Source organism: Parasteatoda tepidariorum, chromosome 1 (assembly GCF_043381705.1).
Source record: "Parasteatoda tepidariorum isolate YZ-2023 chromosome 1, CAS_Ptep_4.0, whole genome shotgun sequence".
NCBI lineage: Eukaryota > Metazoa > Arthropoda > Arachnida > Araneae > Theridiidae > Parasteatoda > Parasteatoda tepidariorum.
In genome coordinates, this window is record NC_092204.1 from 49,780,865 (window position 1) to 49,799,244 (window position 18,380).

General features: G+C 31.0%; 2 protein-coding genes across 18 annotated transcripts in view; one reads left to right on the top strand and one right to left on the bottom strand.

The window, feature by feature from the left end:
• Window positions 1-15,163, top strand: part of LOC107438736 (uncharacterized) — a 77,435-nt gene extending 62,272 nt beyond the window's left edge. For 8 of the 12 annotated variants that reach the window (XM_071179963.1, XM_071179965.1, XM_071179968.1 and 5 more), the window contains exons 12-19: window positions 589-658; window positions 2,756-2,817; window positions 5,275-5,319; window positions 7,922-8,035; window positions 9,474-9,602; window positions 12,751-12,861; window positions 13,751-13,846; window positions 14,962-15,163. In XM_071179963.1, coding sequence (XP_071036064.1) covers window positions 589-658; window positions 2,756-2,817; window positions 5,275-5,319; window positions 7,922-8,035; window positions 9,474-9,602; window positions 12,751-12,861; window positions 13,751-13,846; window positions 14,962-15,006 — 672 coding nt within the window. In that variant the 3' untranslated portion in view covers window positions 15,007-15,163. The remainder of the gene's footprint in view (window positions 1-588; window positions 659-2,755; window positions 2,818-5,274; window positions 5,320-7,921; window positions 8,036-9,473; window positions 9,603-12,750; window positions 12,862-13,750; window positions 13,847-14,961) is intronic. The other 4 variants (XM_071179975.1, XM_071179985.1, XM_071179986.1 and 1 more) reach the window with 1 other exon arrangement.
• Window positions 15,164-16,994: 1,831 nt separating this feature from the next.
• The window catches only part of LOC107438735 (atos homolog protein A), a 104,030-nt gene continuing 102,644 nt past the window's right edge, over window positions 16,995-18,380 (bottom strand). For all 6 annotated transcript variants that reach the window (XM_016051081.3, XM_016051082.3, XM_016051083.3 and 3 more), the window contains one exon: window positions 16,995-17,376. In XM_016051081.3, the coding sequence (XP_015906567.2) occupies window positions 17,208-17,376 (169 nt within the window). In that variant the 3' untranslated portion in view covers window positions 16,995-17,207. The remainder of the gene's footprint in view (window positions 17,377-18,380) is intronic.

Below are 18,380 nucleotides of genomic sequence, written 5' to 3' on the forward strand. Positions count from 1 at the left end.
TTCAAAGAAAACTCTATATCACAGATTTATATGCAAAATTACCCTAGAAAACATTATAAAAATGGGTTCTACTAAGGAATGTGTCCAGTTCTAACTGCAATGCATTGGTGGCATAAACTATCTATGTTGCCAATTAAATTGTCAAACATCGAAATAGGAAACGAAAAACAGACATAAAGTAGCTATTGTTTCAGCTTCTGAAATGACAGCTGATGAACTGAAAGAAGCAACTGATCAGCCAAGGTAGCCCCGTGCATTTTCTACTGGGTTCAAATCTTTAGATTTGAATGGCCGACGTCCTTTTCAGCGTTGCCTCAAATAATAACTGCCCAACCCGGTTGCCAAATATGAATACTGCGTAACCTTTACACAGGAATACAATTGCACAAAAAAAAAGAAATGATATAACTTTATTTCTGAAGTGCCATAACAAACTGACCGATAAATTGAATAAAAACTCAAAAAACAGGATTCAAGCACTTTTTTTAAAATACTCATAAATTTTTAACGTATTTGTGTCAGTCGTTTGAAATCAGATGTAACCGTATTTTTTTTTCTAATTATTTGTCTTATTTTCTATTTCCCTAGGGATGGTCAATGACTGGACACCCGAAAAAACGAAGTAAAGAAGCAAAACAAGAATATAAAGAATTTTTAGGTAACTATTACGTTTAGCAGGCTAATTTCGTTCAAACAAAGCAATATTCCGTTTTATTCTATTAGCTTAATTTTCATTAAAGACGTGGACATTCTATTAGGCTCATATCCGTCAGACGAATCGAAATGTAACAGATTGCTTTCAGTTTAAATTATCTTATAGATAAAAAAATGACTATTCTTAAAATAATTATAAAATTACATTTTGAGCCCCTCATTTCAAAAAAGGACACTTTTCAAAAAAAGTCATTATGAAATTAAACTGTGATTATGTAAAAATTACGAATACATTTTAAAACTCTGAGTGAATATAATATTTATTCTACAACAGCTCCTTGGTTTGCTTTATTTTTTTTATTTAGTTTTATTATATTATTTAGTTTTATTTTATTATTTAATTACATCTTCTGGTAGAAGTAAGCAGAAATAAACCTCTGGTAAGCAACACCTCCACAAAATAAGCTTTTATACTTCCTAAATATAATAACAGTTAATAGCCCTTACCCTCTTTGTATTATTACTTTGACGTCTATCTGTTCATCACCTAAACAGTTTCAAATTATTTATCTTCACTTTTTCTAGGCTTAAAGTTCTTCTAATAAAATTTAGTTTGATAATTTTTGTCTGAAGTCCTCATTATATATACACTGGTTATCATAAATTAAGGAAAAATCACAAAAATAGCGATAACTCTTTCAAAAGTAAGCCAAACCGTGCAAAATTTGCATATGTTGTCCACTAAGAGTAGCTGAGTAAAATTGCAATATGCAAATTAGTGGCGCTGCACTCGGCTTACGTCATCTGCCTGGAGCATAAAAGTCCAAGTTTGAGAGANCGTGGACATTATATATTAACCTCATATTCATCAGACGAATCGAAATGTAACAGATTACTTTTAGTTTAAATTATCTTATTGATAAAAGGATGACTATTCTTAAAATAATTATAAAATTACATTTTGGGCCCCTCATTTCAGAAAAGGGTTCTTTTCAAAAAAAGTAATTATGAAATTAAACTGTGATTATGTAAAAATTACGAATACATTTTAAAACTCTGAGTGAATATAATATTTATTCTACAACAGCTCTTTGGTTTGCTTTATTTTTTTTATTTAGTTTTATTATATTATTTAGTTTTATTTATTATTTAGTTACATCTTCTGGTAGAAGTAAGCAGAAATAAACCTCTGGTAAGCAACATCCCCACAAAATAAGTACTTCCTAAATATAATAACAGTTAATAGCCCTTACCCTCTTTGTATTATTACTTAGACGTCTCTCTGTTCATCACCTAAACAGTTTCAAATTATTTATCTTCACTCTTTCTAAGCTTAAGGTTCTAATAAAATTTAGTTTGATTATTTTTGTCTAAAGTCCTCATTATGCATAGTATACCGAACCTTTGCCGATTGAAAACCCTATTTCATCATTATTGCAACAATCTTTACAATTTATTTCACATTTTTTCAGTGAAATGAAAGGATGGAAGTTTTTTCGCAAAACGAAGGAGGTTTTTTGTGAAAAAATAACATACATATATTCTCATCTTGTCGGAATCACTTAACAATGTAGTTTTTTTAATTATTTAAAAAAAAATTAGGTTATTTGCTGCTTTAAATTAAGTTACAAAGTTAAGTTACAGCTCTAAATTAATTTCTTTAAAATTGCTTCATGAATTCAAAACAAGTGGATCAATCATTTAAGTGATAGATCTTGCTATAAATCCTAATGAGCATAACATGCAACTGAGTTATATAGCTCCAATGATAATACTGAAGATTGAACACATAAATTTATTTGACTTTTAAAATAAGTCAGTTTTAAAAAATGGAATAGCCAACTCATTCAATGTCAACATTTGGTTTGCTATTCTTTTATGTGAGCTTTTTTTCGACTCTCTGCCGTTTTTGAATTACCATCGTTATAGCTCTCGATCGGTTTGCCAGTTAAAAACACTAGCGGCGAGAGTACCAAATTCAGGTATAACTAAAATTAAAATGTAATCAGTTACTCCTAATAACTACAGATTTATACCGACAACTTTCATCTGTACATTGATTCAAGGATTTAGTTATACTATACCATATTTTTATTTTTAGAACAAGGAATGGAGGAGAAGAAACGGAAAGATCAACAAGAACGATTAGAAATTCAAGAACCGGTAAGTTATAACATTTAATGAAATCTTTATTAACTAAAAAGAAAATATTTTCCTTAATTTAAATGAATATGAAATTCTACCTTATTCATTTTTTAACGCAGTTTATTACTGGTTGTCGGAGTAACTGTGTGTACCATTTGTTTCAGTATCAAACGTATACGATATTTTAACATAGCGTACCGATATCAATCTTAACTATACTAATGTTGATTTTAGAGTAGACTAAGTAATTTGCATTGTTTAGAAATAACTTGTTCAAAAATTAAATAATATAAGCAATTAGTAAAATATAGGCAATGATACATGTACCATTAAACATTAAATAAAGTTTTTAATGATGATTTTGAACATTAATCTGCTTTAAAATAATCAACTTTGAACAAATCTTACACAAGAAAACTTCAACTTTACTATTTGATCATGCTACAAAAAATAATAAAGTATTATATAATTTTAAAAAATATTTTCCTTTGCCATCAAGCTTATTTAATTTTTCCAATTCTTATGACTCAGTTAAAATTTTAAATAATTTTCAGTTCAAATCAACGCCAATTAAAATCAACTTATTTGACCACAGCAGCGAGAAGATTTAAATTAACTTCATACTCGCCAACTAAAATGTTTATTCAATACTGACATTATACGAGGGTTGCTATTTATATTTCTAGCCTTGACAACAGTAAGTGTTGCTAGGCGACCGCAGACGATTTTAATCGAAAGTTTGATATTTTTAAACATAAATTCAGCAGACGATTTACCATTATAGTTTCATTTGTGTTGTTGACAGTAAATTGAAAAGTTCTTCTCTTTCAAAAAATGGAATTGAATCGTGAACATTTTCGTGCCATTATTTTTCATAACTTTCGACGTGGATTGTCAAGACAAGAGTGCTTCGATGAACTTAATTCTTTATTCAGCGATAAAGCGCCATCCTACAGCACTGTAAAAAATTGGTATAACGAATTTAATCGTGGTCGATGTTCGATCCAGGACGAATCCCGTGCAGGTCGTCCAAAATCCGTTGTTGTGCCAGAAAAGATCGATGCTGTGCGTGAACTGATAAAGCAAGATCGTCATGTGACATACCGTGAGATAGAGGCGTCTTTGGACATTAGTATGACTAGCATCAATAAAATATTGCATGAACATTTGAGCGTAAAAAAAATTTGTTCGCGTTGGATCCCGCATAATCTGACAAACGCTCAAAAAAAGGCTCGTGTCGATTGGTGCAAGGAAATGTTGGAAAAATACGTTCAAGGTACATCAAAGGCTGTGTATAACATCTACACAGGTGACGAATCATGGATCTATGCATATGAGCCGGAAACAAAACAGCAATCAACTGTATGGGTCTTCCAAGACGAGGCAAAACCAACAAAAGTTGTTCGAGGAAGAAGCACATCGAAACAAATGATTGCCTGTTTCTTCGGCATTAACGGTCATGTGGCAACAGTGGCGTTAGAGCAACGCAGGACGGTCAATTCTGAATGGTACACGACCATTTGTTTGCCAGAAGTCATCGGAGAAATTCGAAAAAAGCAGAAGAACAGGCGAATCATTCTTCATCATGACAATGCGAGCTCTCACACATCGACTCAAACAAAGGCATTTCTGACGGAGCGAAAGATCGAACTGATGGGTCATCCGCCGTACAGCCCTGATTTGGCACCCAATGACTTCTTCTTATTCCCACACATCAAAAATAAATTACGTGGACAACGATTTTCGACCCCCGAAGAAGCGGTTGATGCATTCAAAACGCATGTTTTGGAGTTACCTCAATCGGACTGGAAAAAGTGCTTTGAAAATTGGTTCAAACGCATGCAAAAGTGTATTGATCATCATGGAGAATATTTTGAAAAACAATAAAACCAATTTCGATCCTACATGTTTGTTTTTTCATTATTAGGCCGGAAATATAAATAGCAACCCTCGTATAATATCAACATATACATATCCTCAGATACCTAAGTCTTATATATCGTTCAAAAACTTCACTGAGCAATATGTTTCTGTATAAAGTATTGAAGTAATAATTCTGTACACGTTCTTTTGAATTATTTTTTCATCGATTAACGATATATCTATTACATAATCTCTATTTATTTATTAGGCATAAATACAAATCTTAAGGGAAACATATTGTTGCAAATTAATAAATAGAATGACTAGTTTGAATGCTAGTTGTTGTAAAATGTTTTGCAACTAACATAAAAATTCTTATTTTTCTTCAAGTTTCCATCACATTAACTAAATTCCATGAGTTAATATTTTGGAAAGAAAAAGAAACTTTTCTATCTGATGCTGTAAATAATTTAGTAGAATTTACTGTAATCAGAGAAACATACATTAATTCTTAAATTCTCTCCTGGGGTGCACTTATCTGATGGCTTTTCGATTGACAGCATTAACACAATTATCAATCAGAGGTTCTTTATTTAAGGTTCATTATTTTAGATTGTTCGAATTCGACAACCTCAGGGGATGAACAAAGGAACATCGGTAATTTTCTATCATTTTTTTGATGCAGTCTTTTGCTTATCTTCTCTCTTTTTCTCTCTCCCGCTTTCTCTTTACTTCCTTTTCTTACTTAAACTTTGATAAAAAAAAAAAAAAGAAACGTTTTATGTAACTAGCAACTTGGAAGCCATTACATTGTATCTAGTGTCTAAACCAAATGAATGTGTCCTTTTAAAGACAGTCACACAGGGATCAAGCAGCCCAACAGCAAATAATTATTGCACTATTTATTTTCAGCTACAATCAACAATTTTCTCCACTTGCATAAAATCAGACAAAAAAAAAATTTAAATAACCGCTCCAAACACCGTTATAGATAACACTGACAGCATCCTAGGTTACTTTCGCCAGCAGCAGTAGTAGTCGTTATAAAGGAAGAGAAACTCCATTTTTCCTTTCTTCCCATTGGTTATCAATCATTTTTAAAATGATAATTATAAAAGCAATAGACCCACACTCGCTAGACACATGTTCGAAAGTTCGTGAGTTCGATCCCCGCCGGCCGAAGACTCCCCCGTGAAGTTAAGTGACTGATGCACGTTAAATCTGTCGAGTCGCAAAAGTCCTCCATGTTCCCATAACAAATCAAAACCTCCGAGGGTACTAGATTGGAGATCGATCGTTCTCTGAGTCAGGTCAAAATTACGATCTGTGGATGAATGAATGGATGTATGAATGGGTCCGCCCTATAAACGGGTGTGATGTATAGTGTGGCAGAAGTCGAATTCTTGGCCATAGATGGCGCCACTGGAAAACAAGAACAATCGCTCCCCCTTTGCCTAAACAGGCATACGTTAACAATAGAACCACACAATTCAATTGAATATATTTCTGCTTGAAATTATTTGAGTAAATCAATTTAATATGTCTGTAGAAACCTTGAAAAAATGGGATTGTAACATAATTTAAATCCTTCAGGACTGTGATATGTGCTCGAGCGATTGTCCCTTCACAGCCTAAAATATCATATATAAAACAACCCTTCCTGACTCTACCGGACCAAAATCACATAAACGTGATTACAATACGGTTCTCGTATTACATCTAATGTTAATTAATATACGTATTTTTTAGTACGTATACTTCCGAAGAGCGCGGACCTGGTTAAGAACTTCTGTCTCATTCTGCCGATCCTGAGAGGGTTAAATTCGCATTTTCTTCTTCCATTCATTACAGAAATATTAACATACAACATGATTCAAACTCAAAACTAATTCAAGACCTCTGTCAGTCCTCTGTGTTTCACCTGCATAGTTCTTTTTTGTTCGTTAACAAGGAAATGGCACATGGAAGATTGGTGCATAAGCAGAAAATTGGACAAATGGGGGCAAGCGTCATAGTCAAGAGTTGGTGTATTTAAACATCTGATCTACATTTAGATGCAGCAATTCAATAGTGGCTAATAAAAAAATTAAAATAGACTTTACCTCCACCACAACTTAAACCATCTTTCTACAAATCTCGTGTTATAATTTGAGACTGCTTTACTCTAAATTTAACTTCATTCCGAACGGAAATGTTACTCAATTTCAAATATCTCGAGTCGTCATATGAAATATATAAAATGTTGCACTTATTGTTAAAATTCTTCTCTTCTATTTATCTTTCGCTATGTTTGTCTCTTTAATAACAGCACGTGTGACGTGTGTTTGCACCATTTTTCCCTTCCTATTTATTATCAAGAAGCATGATTGTATAAATTTAAAAGAAAAAAAATGGAACGTTATGTTTTAAGTAATGTTTTAGATTTGCTTCTCTAATTATTTAATGTTTTCAAATGCTAAAAAGGCGAAATTAAGGTATAAAGTTTCCAGGGTTAATCACTATAATGTTCAAATATTTGCGTTCGATTGCTAAAGAAAGTATTTCAAATGCTTTTGATCCATTAATGCAGTGTTTTCCAAACCTATGACTTTCGTGTACCCTTTCTAAATTTTTCTCAACGATGTGTATACCACTAATAAAAAAATTAATATATTTTTTTTTCTATAGAAGATTGCACAAAAGTTAAAAATCACAACTGGCTGTTGACAACGCTAATTATTAACTGTTAACTCTGCAAAAAATAGCCAATAGAAAAATACGTAATTGTAAATTTTCCTGGGTAACTTTGTTATTAAATAAACACTTTCGAAATTTTCGTTTGTTGCAAAATATTTCGCATAAGAATGCGTACCCCCGCTAAACTGTTCCCGTACCCCTGGGGGTACGCGTACCACACTTTGGGAAACACTGCATTAATGGAAAGTAACCCTTTTTACCTTAAAAATTTATTTAGTTAGTTCATTTTGATAGTAAAATTATGATCAAAATGAATTAAATAAGTTAATTTTTACTAAATAAGTATTGGATACAAACTTAATAATGGAAAATAAAAATAGAAAATTTAAATGAAATAAAAATTAAGGGTTTATTTAAAGATATAGTTTTTTTTCATTTACAAAATAATGCTAAACTTCCATTCTGCTGTCATTTTTGTTTCGATAAAAATAAAATACGAACTCATGATAAAAATAATTCTTTGCATTTATGACTTTGAAATTAAAAAATATTCTTGTTAAGAAATGACTTGCTTTTTTTAAAGGGTATTGAACTAGCTAGCATAATTCGTCGAGGCGTTGGAGGCCGCCCTAACAAAGACCCAATAACCGGTGAACTCCTACGTAGTCCAAGAAAATTAACAGATGTTACTCAAGAGGTATATACAATGCAACAAACTTGCTTTTGTTTAATTGATTGATCTATATTAATTTTTTTAACAAAAAAAAAACTGAGTTTTATTTCACGATACTACATAATTTCAGACAGATCTTTTAAAATTATCCATTTGATTCTATGAATTGCCTTATTTCGGTTAGCACGGGCTATACGACTTCAAGGTATATCAATAATCTTTCCTTTTTTATTGTGAATTTCTAAACAGACGCCCATTACCAAAACCAACCTGTGAATTATACAAACCAATTGCAACACAAGACTTATTCAAGCGTTATTACTAAATTGATACAAGACCAATAAATATACCCAGACTTCTCAATCACGTGTTGAATGGCTCTGATACAAGGTATCTGTTTTGAGCACTCGGAATATCGATTTTTATCACCTTAATTTATATATTTAGTGAAATTTTTCTATTGACAGGAGCATATTTCCGCGTCAGTTTCTTGGAATTGTTTATTTCATCAATATAAATGATTGCAGCTTTCTCAAAATTTAAAATTGTAATAGTTATATTAATAGTTTCAAAATTATATTATTGCCTCCAAATACGTCATCTTTACCACCAGTTGTAATGTTTAAATCTCACTCTTCTATTGTCCCATTCTAACCACAATGATTACATAAAACACAAAAATATCCAATGGTCAACGGATCATAGTCCGATTGCCATCGTATTTTCCATGTGAGATTCTCGTCGCTTTTGTACGTAAATTCACATTTCGCTCTATGAAAAGCAAATACGGATTAGCTTCACTCAAAAAAACTCTCCATATAACTAATTGACTCTAGAGTTTCTTTGTTCTCTGAAACGGCTTCAAAATTAAAAAAATTATGAAAGGGAACGTTATTTCCCCAGCACTGGACGACAGGCAGAATACAACCAAAGAAATTCGATAAAAAATGAGTTTTCTCTTTGTGAAAATCTTAAGGTTCTATATGGTGGTTAGATACGTTTTCTGTTCCTGTTAACCTTACAAAATAATGCTATTAATATCCACAATGCTCGATGGTTTCTGGAGATTTTATGAAGTAGAACAAACCATAAAATAAGTTTAGGATTTAATTTTATATATTGAAATGCAAAGTTATCTAAACAAAAACAAAGAAAGCAAAAAATGAATAGAAAATTTCTTCTCCGCGGAAATAAGTTTATTTCAATTATTGAATGAAATATTATCCTCCCTGCTTAACTCCAAATTAAATGAGTAAGGAAAGGAGCTCGTAAATCGTAACTTTCACCAGAAATTAATAATAATGCTAAGAATGATAATAACAAATCATTTTTTGAAAGATTAATTAGGATAAAATATTTGGTTTAATAATTAATTGCATTTAATGATTCAATTTCGTTATAATTAACTTGATACTGATTTATTAATCATAATTATGTGCATAAAACCTAATTTTGTTCAAAGCGTCTCGATATAAGAAGAGCAAAATCTCAAGAAAGTCTTTTATACTTCAACGAACTTTCCCAACAAGCTGCCCAAAGACAACAAATGAGGCAACAACAGAAACAAATGGAGAGAGCACAATCTGAAAAAGTAACGAGTGATCATGCTTTTTTATCATCTTTTCTTTAAAGCTTTATATCATTGCTAGTATTTTCTGATCTAAGAAACCGTACAATTTACAGTAATTTACTTTTTCATTTACATTGTACTATTTACGATTAATTGTTAATGTATTCATCTTCTATTGAATTTTTATATGCATTCTTTTTAAATAGGATTTAAACAGTGGGAGGAAGTAGCACGCTGCAAAAAAAGTAGCGAAACTACTGCAGTAACTACTTTTTTCGTAGTTTGTAGCTACTTTTTAAAAACAATAGTAAAGAGAAAAGTGAGATTAAAAAAACAGTAGTTTGTAACGCTTTCTGACAGCTACTTTTAACGTGACCGGATAGCCTGGTCGGTAGGGCGCTGGGCCCATGTCCGCGCTGGGCCCAACCCCGCCAACCGACGATTTCCCGTGTAGTTGGTGACTGATGCACGTTAAAATTCTGTCGAGTCGGAAAGTCCTCCATGTTCCCATACCAAATCAACACCTCTGGGGGTACTGGATTGGAGATCGATCGTTCTCTGATTCTGGTCAAAATTACGATCTGTGAATGAATGATTGGAAGTATGAATGGGTCCGCCCTATAAACAGGTGTGACGTATGATGTGGCAGAAGTCGAAATCTTGGCCATAGATGGCTCCACTGAAAAAAAAGAATCGCACACTCTGCCTTAAATTTGCTCTGTTTCATCAAGCAAGCTTGCCCGCGTGGCATTAGAACCAACCAACTTTTACCGTGAACAAACAAGGTTTAAACTCAATTATTTTTTCAAATTTAATTGGTACATTCTTCGCGAGTCTGTCAATGGGTTCTATGAGAATGCCCCTGTACTGTAGATGAGGAATTAATAATAATAGCCTTAATAAGAACTACGTATTACTAGTATTTAAACTATGCATTACGAATAATTTTTCACTTTTTGCCAGAACTTCAAATGCGAATGTACAGTGCGGAAAAAAAGAAGCGAACGTTAAGGGTCCGAACTTCGGAGCGCTCTCCCGACCAAACTATTGGGACAATATTTCCCAGATGGCGGTTACTCCCTATATTTTGGGAATCAGAAATCCGAATCCGTCGGGAAAAAAAAAGTATGTTTATTCAGAGAAAGTACGCTTTTGTGTCTGATTTCATAACTTAAAATACCGTCTGCACTAATTAATTAGCATATTAAAGGCCACCCCTCAAACCATTAAGATTGAGACCTAAAACGTGAAGATTCGCTCAGAAGTTATTCAGAGTGGTTCATTTTTTCTTTTCTTGAGGCACGGTATACTCTTGAAACATTGATGCTGTTGTTGTAGTTCATTTACGTCGCACTAGAGCTGCACAATGGGTTATTGGCGACGGTCTGGGAAACATCCCTGAGGATGATCCGAAGACANTACATTGTACTATTTACGATTAATTGTTAGTGTATTCATCTTCTATTGAATTTTTATATGCATTCTTTTTAAATAGGATTTAAACAATGGGAGGAAGTAGCACGCTGCAGATAAAGTAGCGAAACTACTGCAGTAACTACTTTTTTCGTAGTTTGTAGCTACTTTTTAAAAACAATAGTAAAGAGAAAAGTGAGATTAAAAAAAACAGTAGTTTGTAACGCTTTCTGACAACTACTTTTAACGTGGCCGGATAACCTGGTCGGTAGGGTGGTGGGCCCATGTCCAAGAGTTCGTGGGCTCGAACCCCGCCGACCGTCGATTTCCCGTGTAGTTGGTGACTGATGGTGTTGGTGTTGTTAATTTACGTCGCACTAGAGCTGCACAATGGGTGACTGATGCACGTTAAAATTCTGTCGAGTCGGAAAGTCCTCCATGTTCCCATACCAAATCAATACCTCTGGGGGTGCTGGATTGGAGATCGATCTTTCTGTGATTCAGGTCAAAATTACGATCTGTGAATGAATGATTGGAAGTATGAATGGGTCCGCCCTATAAACAGGTGGGACGTATGATGTGGCAGAAGTCGAAATCTTGGCCATAGATGGCGCCATTGAAAAACAAGAATCGCACACTCTGCCTTAAATTTGCTCTGTTTCACCAAGCAGGCTTGCCGGCGTGGCAAGTGGCATTAGAACCAACCAACCTTTAATGTGAAGAAACAAGCTTAAACTCAATTATTTTTTCAAATTTAATTGGTACATTCTTCGCGAGTCTGTCAAATGGATGCAATGAGAATGCCCTGTAGATGAGGATTAATAGCCTTAATAAGAACTACGTATTACTAGTATTTAAACAATCCATTAAGAATAACTTTTCACTTTTGCCAGAACTTCAAATGCGAACAGCGGGGGAAATACGGGGGGGGGGAAACGAACGTTAAGGGTCCGAACTTTGGAGCGCTCCCCTGACCAAACTATTGGGACAATATTTCCCAGAAATCCGAATCCGTCAGGAAAAAAAGTATGTTTATTCAGAGAAAGAACGCTTGTGTGTCTGATTTCATAACTTAAAATATCGTTTGCACTAATTAATTAGCATATTAGAGGCCACCCCTCAAACTATTAAGATTGAGTCCTAAAACGTGAAGATTCGCTCATAAGTTATTCAGAGTGGTCCGTTTTTTTCTTTTCTTGCCACGGTATACTCTTGAAACATTAATGTTATTTAAATGGAAGAGAAAATATATTCTCCGTAATTTTTTATATAACTTTATATATTAGATTACATAAAAAAGCATTAAACATTTAACAAAATAGCAAGTATTTTATAACTTCTTAGCATTTCTTAAATGAAATCGAATTCGTTGCCGAAAAAGGCATAAAAGGGTGAAGGTGAAAAGAATAAAGTCATAAAAAAATGGTTCAGAAAAACAAACTGTCTCCTGCAAACATGAATAAATATTTCTTAATAATTCCTCATGTTTAATAGATTAAGCTCATGTGCAAAGTCTGTCTCCTAAAAGTAGTGAAATATATAGATAGAGACTACATTTCGAAAGTAGTTTATAGTCACTACATTCTAAAAAAGTAGTCGTTGCTGTAGTTAATTACATTTGTAATAAAGAAGTTGCAATTAATCACAAAAAAATTTAGTTTTTCCAACCGCTGAATTTAACCATCTTAAATATACTTTTGAAATATTATTTATCTTATCAGGCATAAATTCTAACACATCTTACATTGATTTACAGCATGTTAGTACATGGGATTCGTTTTGGGGAAGACCTGGTCATGGAGCTCCAAGAAATCCCGAAAATCACAAAAAAGAAAATATCGACAACCTATTGAACAAAGCGAAAGAGGTAATTGTTTGTATAAAGCTAAAGCAAATTCTTTAACAATTACATAAAATGTAACGCTATTTTTTTATTGTCATTATTCATTAAAAAAGAATTTAAACACTGAAACAGATTTTAAATTTTAAAAAAATTAAATTTAGATTTCAAATTTTGTACTTACTAACAGTTCCTCCATAGTAGTTGAAGCAGAATATTTATAAATGCAAAAAGATTTTGACATTTTTTATTCTATTCAACAATAAAAGTTTCAAAATGAAAAGTAGAAAACGATTATAAAAATTCTGCCATTCATTGAATCGATTGTTAAAAATTCTTCGTCGTAATTTTATATTTTGTTAAAAGAAATTTTAAAGTTAATCTTCAATTTTTTTTAGCTACTCTACTAGCAGTTTCTGTAGAATATCTGTAGTCATTGATGGAGGACATATAGAATCCAAAAAATACGTTGGCACTACGCATTCTATTCAATAACTAACGTTGCAAAGCATAAATTAGAAAACGATTGTAAAAATTTCATCTTAATTTTCATTTTTTATCCTCCTAATTTTTTTTTTTTTTTTTTGTTCACATTACTTATAAAAAATTTATTTTTATTTTAACCTTTTTTTAGCTTTATTTATTTAAAAAAGTTATTATTAAATTAATTCTAATTGTAATTATTTAATAATAAACAAACAAATTTTAAATTGAAAGGTATACAAGTTTATAAGAACGCCATTTCATAAAAATAAAAATTTGAACGAAATCAGTCGAATAGTTCCTGAGAAAAGAAATTTCATTTATGTGACTTTTTTAAATAGATTAAACAAAAACGTTCCAGTTATTGATCAAAAATTATTATTGTGGTCAGTCTTCAGATAACGAGAAAATTTATCCTTTTTTGTATTTTTAGACGCAACCTTATGTGAAGCATTATATAACAGAAATTGTTCCCAGCAAACATAAAAATAGATATGAATATCCAACGAAAGATGCTATTGTTGTTAAGGTAAGATTGATTTGAAGTGCATGTAACTTATATGTACAAAACACGATTTATGCAAACCCATTCCCTCTATTTAAAACACACTGTAAAACACACACCGAAAGGTTCTTTTTTTTAATATCTGCAACCTTATGTCTCTCATAATAACCGACCGATATTCATGATTTTGAGTTCTTGCTATGCACAGTCGATGCAGCAAATTAATATTTAAGTAATAGGGTGCAAAAGCTTATTTGACTTTCACCAATCACTGTTGAGATCATAAACAAAAGAGGGATTCAAAGCATCTAAAACCAGTTTATTTGAAAAAGCATAAAAGTGGTTTCAAGTTGGAGAAAAATGATCTGCAGCCCCTGTGGTGCAATTGAAAAATAACTTGACTCACTAAAGACTTGCATTGGTTTTCCATTATTGTAATCCCTCCTTTGCTCTTTAACACTTCAATGAAGACTGTTCACACTTTTTTTCACACTTAAATATCAATTTGTGGAGCAGGATGTGCCTATTTGTCATTTTTTATTACGACTCTAGACAAAGTTTATTACAGGATTACAATAAAATACATAAAAATATTTTTATTCTACATTTTTTAAAATTATTTCTTAGACTTCAGTTTCTTTGATTGCTTCACTTTCTTTCAGAAGTACTAAACTTTTATTATTTAATAACTTAATTTTTATACATAAAATGACCTTATTTTGAAATTAATTAAAATGTTGAGTTTAGTAATAAAAATTATTAATATTTAATTAAAAACATATTTCTTAACAACTGAAGCTCAGGGGGCAAAATAGTTTTTTACAAATGCGATATTTTTACATCTGTTTTGTAGTATTGTTTTCCGATAGATTTAAATTTAAAATTGAAAGCTTAAATTTTCAATTTTATTATTAAAAAGAATATCTCAAATATTGCATTAAAAAATTTAAAGTTTTAGAAAAAAAATAATTCTGGCTTTATAGACAGTAAGGGTCATATCCCTGTCAGTACAAATCATGTACAGGTTAAGCACAAAAACATGAACAAAAATAGTTAAGATTAATTACATGAATATACTTGTAAACATTTAAGTTACAATAAAAGAAATGATTTCATTACTAATAATTTTTATTTTTCAGAGAGAATATGAATTTAGGACGCCTTTTCCAGCTGCAGAAGCTTAACTTTGACTTTGTATTTTATGAAATGTTTGTTATTCTTAACAATTTTTATACACATCACTTATATTTAACTTTTCCTATTATGCACTCAAACAATGTGTGCTTCAAGACTTTTATAACGCTATTAAGAAGTTTGAATAAATAAATTGATACAAATAAATGTTTCGCTTTTTCTTTCATACAAAAACAAAACCTTATTTAAATATGTTTCAGAAAAAAATTGATTGGCAAAGAGATTTATTTTTTAATGAAACAATAATGTAAAACATGTGAGACCTGGACAATGACCCATGAAGATTAAAATATGATAGTTATATTTGAGAGAAAAATACTGTGAAGCATTTTTGGTGGAAAAAGTAAAAACGGTACCTGTTTTAGAAGATCAAACACGGAACTTTACAAAGCATATAAAGAACCTGATGTCATTAAATTTATCAAAATTCAAAGGATTAAATGGACAGGCCACATTGTGAGAATGGAGGATAGCAGGATAACCAAAAAAGTTTTCAGTGCCAGGCCAACAGGTACAAGAAAAAGTGAACGACCAAACCTAAGATTTTCAGACTACAACTGCCTTGAAAAGGACGTACAAGTTTTAAAGATAATAAACTGGAGAACCTTGGCTAAGGGAAGAATGTCTTGGCATAGGCTTGTTGAGAAGGCCAGGGCCCATCCTGGGCAGTTGTGCCAATGAGAAGAAGAGAATGTAAAACCTTACTGAATTTGTATTAACTAACCACCGCTGAGAATCAAACCAGATTCACCTTGTTGGGAAGCGAACTCCAATCTGTTTTAGGCTTTATATAACCCAAAAATTTCACACATTTTAGGTATTTTATTTTAACTTTTTCTTATTCAACTCTTTATCCAACCTTGAATAAACTTAAAAAAAATTATTCTTAACAGGGTGTGTAGTCATATTTTTCAACAAAAAATAAGTAACTTTTAAGTACTATTTAAGCACTAAAAAAATATTTTTAATCACTTTTCAACAAAAAAATAATAATAATAATAATCAGGATTTGTGCAGTAACAAAAAATTTGTTTTTTACCGTTTCAAGTTCTTAATTTAGAAACATAAAATCAATAAAATTCAGATACATTTTGAAAAACTTCACATAATCATGATAAAATAACTAGTTTCTGATAAATATTGCAGGGAAAATAGTGAAAATCGTGCATTTCTTGTAATTTAGAATAACAATCGACCTAGCAAGGAAACAAAAATCTATCAGTGTGCGTAACCAAATTATTCAACAAAAAATAAGCACCCTTTAAGCACTTTTCAAGCACTCAAATAATATTTTAAGCACTTGAAAAATATCATAATTAAGCAGGTTTGGAAAGTTTTTGACAATTGGCGGTTTTATCTGGCTTTAACCGTCATGACAAAAAAAAAAAAAAAATCTTTTGGCATTATTTTTGACAGCTGTCAAAATTTTTTAATCATGTCAATCGAATGGCGGATTCATACGCTAGGGACTGACGATGCGCCGAAATAGAATCTGGTTGAATTAATTGTGAAAACCTAGAATAGAACAATGTGAACAGGGTCTTTCTGTATAATTCGTCGAAAATCAACATGGTAAAGGAAAAATCTTAATTTGGAAATGGGAAAATTAAGCACTTTTTAAAAACACCCTTGAAAAAATAACCTTTAAGGGCTTAAAAAACAAAAATCAAAAATAAGCACCTTTAAGCACTTTTTACAAACGCTATGCACCCTGTCTATTTTTAAAAGATAGAAAACGAAGCACTTTTTACAAACCCCAAATAAAAAAAGCACCTTTAAGGGCTTTTAAAAAACGTAAATCAAAAATAAGTACCTTTAAGCACTTCTTAGAAACGCTACACACCCTGCTTAAACTTTGTCGTTAAAAAAATCCCCGATAAAAAATAATAGCAATACAATTTTTTTAATTGTTTCAAAAAACTTTGTAATGCCACATATGATTAAAAAAAACAGTGTAGACAAATGAAGACACAATCAATCTTTTGTGCACCCTTTACTTTGATAATATAGACAATAAATTAGCATACATCTAAGTATATATATATATATTTATATAATATGAATAATATAATTTAAATCTTTTAATAATATAATAAGACTTATTACTAGGCCTTTGTATAGATATATTTGATCACATTTGGAAGAATAATCTAATCTCTATGTACAAATTAATCCCAAATATCTCCAAAGATCATGGTTTGTGCGGGGAGAATTTGGGATTACTAGGACCATGTGTAAAAGTTCGAAGTTCATAAGGTCGCTGTCCATGCACTGTAGCTGCATCTAGGTCACTCTTTCTGAAAATTATCATTCTGATATCTGTGTGCAAATAAATTCTACCAGATTTTGAACTCATGAATCTAAAATAAATAAATGTATAAGCTATAATGTCATGTACAAAATATGACAATAAGTAAAGGACACGAAAGTTTTAGAAATAAATAGATCCAAATAAATAGACTTGAAAGTTTTTATTTTTTAGCATTTAAGCGTTTTAATTTGAAAATCCTCTTCTTTTTTTTCTTCTTTTTTTTTTCTGAGTTAAATGTGTGATTCAGGTCATAAAAATAAGAAGGGCATATTGTACTAAACTAATATAACATAAATCTGAAGGAAATTGTAATTGTGATATTTTTTTAATCACTTAATAATTGGAGTAAGCAAGATGTATATAAAAGAATACAATTTATTAATTACTTTTTTTAGCATATATCTAAACCTAATATCCGTGAATAATAATATTTCTTGAAACATACAAAATTTAGAAAATAATAAAAAATTCAAAATACATAAAAGTTAGAAATTTTTTTTCTAAGTAATTAAATATTTAATAACAGATTATACAAAAATATGCTGATAATGCTTATATATATATAAAATATAAATATGCTTATTTTTACAATTACACAAATATGCTTAAAATATACATATTACTCCATTTTTCCTGATTTTAACTATGTAAATTCAATTTTTAGTGCATAATATAAAACTTCATTCACAAAATTATTTAACTACCATAATGAGTCATATTTATTTCAGGCACAAAAAAATTTATTATTCTACTCAAAAAATTTATCTACATTAACTTTCGTAAAAAAATTTCACACAGTTTATTTCAAATAGCCTTAAAATAAGAAAGGAAAATTTTTCATCAAAGCATGGCTAATAAAATCACCATAACTTGAAAACATGGTGATATTCATGGTTAATATTCAGTTGTATATAAAATTTGTCTAAATTCAATTTAACATTCAAATCATTTTATTGGATATTTTTAAGCAACTTAGACAAGTTATAAAGAAATATATAATGGTTACAATTAATCATATATATCATTTATGAATTTTACTTTAAATTAAGAATA